General features: G+C 34.5%; 1 protein-coding gene across 5 annotated transcripts in view; it reads right to left on the bottom strand.

Annotated features, from left to right (window-relative positions):
• Window positions 1-1,732: 1,732 nt before the first annotated feature.
• Window positions 1,733-6,000, bottom strand: part of TXNDC16 (thioredoxin domain containing 16) — a 77,331-nt gene continuing 73,063 nt past the window's right edge. For 2 of the 5 annotated variants that reach the window (XM_019725700.2, XM_074327472.1), the window contains exons 21-23: window positions 4,678-4,890; window positions 2,130-2,208; window positions 1,738-1,980 (exon numbers count right to left, since the gene is read on the bottom strand). In XM_019725700.2, coding sequence (XP_019581259.2) covers window positions 2,135-2,208; window positions 4,678-4,890 — 287 coding nt within the window. In that variant the 3' untranslated portion in view covers window positions 1,738-1,980; window positions 2,130-2,134. Of the gene's footprint in view, window positions 1,981-2,129; window positions 2,209-2,991; window positions 4,891-6,000 lie in introns of those variants that run through there. The other 3 variants (XM_019725701.2, XM_019725698.2, XM_074327473.1) reach the window with 3 other exon arrangements.

Raw genomic sequence — 6,000 nt, 5'->3', positions numbered from 1 at the left:
TCCAGTTTTTGCCTTAGACAAAAAGTTGGTAAATTATGGCCAACATGCCAAATCCAGCCCATGGCCTCTTTTTGTATGACCCCAGAGGTAAGAATGGCTTTTGTATTTTTTAAAAGGGTTGTAAAAAAAGTGAGAAAGCAAGCAAGAGAATGGGAATGTCTTTCTTTGCTCTGGCTATCTTCAATATATTCTCTTTATCTTTGGTTTTTAGTAATTTGGCTATGATATATCTGGGTGGACTTTTTTCTTTTTTTTTAATCATATTTGGGCTTCTCTGTGCATCTTAGATGTGATTTATTGTCTTCAATTTTTTAAAATTCTTCAGCCATTATCTCTTCAAGTACTTTGCTGTTTTCTCTTCTGGAATTCCAATTACGTGTACTTGTATGTTAAACTGGTATTATTCCACAGCTTTTGAATTGCCTTGTATTTTTTTTCTTTGTATTTTTTTGGATAATTTCCATTGACTTATCAAGTTCAGATTCTTTCCTCTGCTGTGCCAAGTGTATTGATGAGCCCACCAAAGGCATTCTTCATTTGTAATGACATGTTATCAATCACAGGCAAAATTCTCCAACTATTCATGTATGTTGCCCACCTTTTCCACTAAATCCTTTAACACACTAGTTATTTTAAAGTTTCTGTCTTATAGTTCAAATATCTGGGTGATCTCCGAGTTTCGTTCTGTCATTTGTTTCATCTCTTGACAATGGATTGTTTTGTTATTTTTTTCTTTTTTAGTCTTAGAATTTCAGACTGAATACCACATCTTCTGGAGAATAATAAAGATAATATTTACACCTGGTTATTAGTGTGGGGGACTGAGTAAATATAGTCAAAATGGGTTTGGATTTTGTTATCTTTACCTTTGGTTCACCACAGTCTGCATGTTCCTCCAGGGATTGCATGCTATTACCTCATGCTTAGAGTTGGATCTGGAAGCCAGACGGTTTGTTTTCTGGCTCCACTCTCAGCTTTCAGCAAGTCCTGCTTAACTGTGTCATTCCATAATCTTGTGCTTCCCAAAGTGGTAAACTTCTGTTGCTTGTAATTGGATACTGAGTTGATGATGGGTGGAGGTAGAAGTTCTTGATTCTCCTGGTGCATTCTCAGGCTTAGGTAGGACCTGTGCACTTCAGCCCTAGCGTGGTGCCTTCTCAGAATTTCTACCTCCACCCCCATGGCAGCTAAACATGGCTATTTCTCACAATTGTTGAACAGGAGAGATGTCCCTGCACTTCTCCCAGTAATAGGAGATCTTGCTTGGGATTGGTGCAGGATCCCCAGCCCAAGAGGTTTCCTGCTGATCCCTAGGGAAAGAGAGATTTACATTTACCCCTGCCCCAGAGGCAGTGGATCTTTGCTTGGGCCTTCCAAGAAGGAAGGTTTGCTCTCTCCTACTGCCAAAAGTGAGACAGTTCGTGTATACCGTTTCGTCTTGAAAGGGCTTGTCGCTCTGGAATTCAGTTCCTTTGGTTGCCTTCTTTGATGAGTATAAAAAAAGTTAAGATTTTTTTCCCTTATTATTAGGATGGGAGTAACATTCTCTTGCAGGTTTCTACATATTAAGTGGAAGCACACAGCTCTCAAGGTATACCTGTTTGATTACTTTCTATTACCAAAGATAGGCACTTACTGATCTGTGAACTCTTATTGTTCAGAGTATACACGTTTAATTAGTTTTTAAATGAAGCATAAGTTTGAACAATGAACTCCAGGAATTTTGGAAAAACAACTCATGGAATATTTCATTACAAGGGCTAGGAGCTATGGACCAGGATGCTTACCTTCCAGTATAGGTGAGGCAGGAGAGGGTGAAAGAATCTGATTCACGAGCGATGATAATGCAAAATGTATATATGCACTAGCCAAAAAGTCTTTTGAGAATCAGGGGGACACACAGGAAAACTACAACCACTTGGGGTAGAGAGAGGGCTTTTGAAGCTCTTAAAAATGGACAGGAAGATATGACAGAAAGACCTGAAAAGGATACAAAGGATAGACAGAAGAACAGTTAAGTGGTGTTGTGAGGACAACCTCTCCATAATCACATCTTTTCCTCCCCTCCACATTCACTCTCACTTTTTCTGGTAAATGGAATCTAGATTCTTTTGTGAGGGTTGGTTTACCTCTTCTACATTGTGAAAGTCTGGTTAGGGCTGCCAATTAAAGTGCTTACTCTTCCCGTAATCAACTGTCCCAGGAATCCTAAGCATGAAAGATAGAAAAACATTTGGAAATGATTCATCATTAAGCTGTTAGTCCCAGAACATCCTTGGTTCCTGTCTTTTCAAAGCATGGCTTAATTTTTCTTCCAGTTGTGTGAATCACCCAATACAGTCGACCCTCCATATCCACAGGTTTTACATCCACAGATTCAACCAACTGTGGATAAAAAAAAAAAAAAAAAAAAAAAAAAAATCCAAAAAGCAAAATGAAATTTGCCTCATGCCAAGCACTATGCTGAATCCACATGAATGAAGTGACGTGTAGGCATACGTGTCCCCCACTGTAGCCTATGTGCAAATACAGGTTATATGCAAATACTATGCCATTTTATATTAGGGACTTGAACATCCTCAGAGTTTGGTACCGCAGGGAGGGGGATACCAAGGGACAACTGTATTCTCATTTTGTTTAAGTTAAGCAGGGTTGAATCTGTATTGCTTACAACCAAAGAAACACAACTGATACAGGGTAAGTGGTTCAATAGAGGGCATGACCAAGGAAAAAGAAAACTTTTGAGGTACATGAAATCCATATACTTTCAAAATTGTTAAACGAACATGTGTTAATAATAACTGCATGGTACAATGACTAATCAATTTCATGTTTCTATGTGCTTGTAGTTAATCAGCAATTTTTAATGGTTAGGCTGACAATGTTTTATTATTACAAACTATATTTAGAGTTCACTCGCATTATCTCTAATGTTAGAAATAAAAACAAATGATAATGAACTGAAATAATACACATGCTATAGGAAAAAAATCGAGGAGGGGGTGCTGAGAGTAGCAAATGACCCATGTCACAAATTTATTGAAATTTAGCGGTTTATGATTTTTTAAATTCCAGTCATGAAAGTCATTTATACTAGGCAAACCATATGTAGGGAAATTTCAAGAACAACATATACCAAATAGAAATTATAAGGAGAAATATAGTGGAACACCAAGTTGGATGTTCTCAACAAATGTCTCAAAAACTACACAGAGCAAAAATGAGACAGACAACTGTTACAAACAGATCAGTCTGACAAGTAAATTCTGTAGGAATAAAAAATTAATTTTTTGGCTAATCCTGCCCTCTCGTTATGCAAATGAGACCCACTGGCCTAGGAAGACCAACTGATTTGTCCAAAGCTTATAAGGTAGATTTCACACATGGTTCAGATGAAGGAGCTTCTCTTTTCGTGAGGAAAATGTCAGAATGTTTAATTGCTGTTCAGATTGAAATTTAGCAATATACTATGTATAAATAAGAGAAGATTTTAAGATTCTCATATACATTTATTTATATATATGAGAATTATATATTATATATGAGAATCATCATATATTCTATTATATAATATACCTCTATATATACAGAATATACAATATACATAATGCAATATATGTTATATTGTGATATGTAGTGATCTATGTAATACATATTACAGATACATTTCTAAGTCCTTTTAGGGTTATTGCATTACTTTTTAAAATTATAAAGAGAATTTATAAGAAAAAAATAAGATTGTGTCCAGCTTATAATAATGAGAATAAGACCACCTAATATTTATCTTTAACATCCAAGATTTTTTTCAGACTGAGCAGAACCAGAAAATTCAGCGAGCCCGTGCTGCCATGGGTTAGTTTAACACAGGGTTACTTAACCTGGGCACTATGGACTTTGGGCAGGATAATGCTTTGTTGTGGGAGGCTGTCCAATGTATCATAGGATGTTTAAGCAGTATCCCTGCCTTCTATCCACTAGATGCCAGCAGCATCCCTAATCAAAAATGTCTCTTGACATTGCCAAAAGTCCCCTAGGAGGCAACACTGCTCCCTGGTTAAGAAGCACTGGTTTTAATATCATCACTACAATAAAACAAATACAACTGTCAGGTGTATGATTCCACTGTGGAGTCAACTATGATTAAACTAGAATTACATTTATATTTTAGTTCAAAATATATCAGGCCAGAACTGAATTAATTATGCCAGTTTTTGTCTAAAGCTGAGGTGTCCAATACAGTAGTAGTTACTGAGCACCTGCTGCTACTGAGCACCTGAAATGTGGCTGCTCCAAAGTGAGATATGTTCTCTGCCCTGGATTTTGAAGACGTGATATGAAAAAAAAGAACGTAAACTATCTCATTTTTCTGTTAACTGAACTATCTGGGGTATACTTACTCAGTGAAATATATTATTAAAATTAATTTCACCTGCTCGTTTTCACCTTTAATGTGGCTACTTGATAATTCTAAATTATATATATGACTCACATTATGTGGAACAGCACCGGTCTAGAAATGATTTAGTATTATTTTTAATAAAATAAATTCTTAAGTCTATCAAATGAGCCAAAAAGACTTTGGAAAGCTTTCCACAGTCCCGTGAAATCAGCTTACTTTTGAGCATCATAATTCTTTATTATCATGCCTAAATGATTTTTCTGCTTTAAATACATTACTTCTATTCCAGTGCTTTATTCTCAATGTTTCAGTTGGTTCTTTTTTGATTGCTGATTTATCTTCATGCTGTTCTTTATCATTCTCCTGAACATCAGTTTCTTTCACACACTCAGGACTTTTCCTACTGGAATGTTGAGATGCTGCAGCATCCATCATATGTAGAAAATTATAAGCGGGAAGAGGAGGTTTCCATTCCTGAGCAGGTAAAATTGCTAGAAAAAAGGTGTAATCAAGGGTTAAAGATGAACAGACTATAAAATCATCATATACATATACTAGAAAATGTTTTATTTTGAAAAATATATTTGTAGAAGACTATCAGTTTTACTTATCTAAGCAAAACTAGATTTTTTTTTACTACATTGTCTAAGAAACTTGATACATTTCTCATTACTAGCCATTTTCATTTTTTTGTATTATATTTGCAAGCTATTATATTCTAAATAAAGGCTAGTATTAATAGGAAGAAAGCAAAACATCCATAATCTCCCTGCCAGTTAACCCTTGTTGAGGTTTTAGAAAATAGCAATATGTTTATGAGATGACCACACAGGTACAGGTTAAAATGACAAAGTGTCCTGCTTCTTTCCTTCCCTAGCCCTGTCTTGATCCCAAAGATGTGGCACTGAATCATTCCAAAAAAATTTTTGGCACATACGTATTTATTTCATATTTTATTATTTAGACAAGTATTTCCTTACATTTTAAAGCACTTTTGGTTTTGAGGCTTTTGATTAACATCCTTTGCACACACTTTTATGAAAATAAGTCCATTTTATAAAAATAACCATGACAGGAATAATTAAAAATTGCTATGGAATCAACTGTACTATAAACAGACAGGCATTGAACAATTTCTTAGATGGGTTTCCTGGTAGTAAATCAACATTATTTTAAAACATTGGTCATTAGAAAAGGAAAACTGATTTAGGCTTGAAATCATGGTAATATATATGGTAACATATGAGATAAATTAACTTTTCTCCATTTAGTAGACAGATCTTACAAAATAATTTTAGAATTTAGTTGTCCATTTAAAATACTATTTTGAGAAATAAAACTACATATGGAAATTTACAAAGTAAACATTTTAAAAATAAATTCTAGTGAAAGAATGTTATATGAAAAAATGAACTGTTACATGAAAACATAAATGCTCATAAAATACAAACTTAAGCATCTCTCATAAATCAAATAAATATATTTAAAAGCTTATGAAATTCATATAAATTCTAATTTCCTAAGCAGATTAAAGCACAAAAATCTGCATAAATACATATACAGTATATCTACACTCATTGATACATAATTTCTTCAATCAG

This window comes from Rhinolophus sinicus, linkage group LG03 (genome assembly GCF_036562045.2).
Source record: "Rhinolophus sinicus isolate RSC01 linkage group LG03, ASM3656204v1, whole genome shotgun sequence".
NCBI lineage: Eukaryota > Metazoa > Chordata > Mammalia > Chiroptera > Rhinolophidae > Rhinolophus > Rhinolophus sinicus.
Note: the sequence above shows the minus strand (reverse complement) of the source record. Positions and strands in the feature narration are given on the sequence as shown.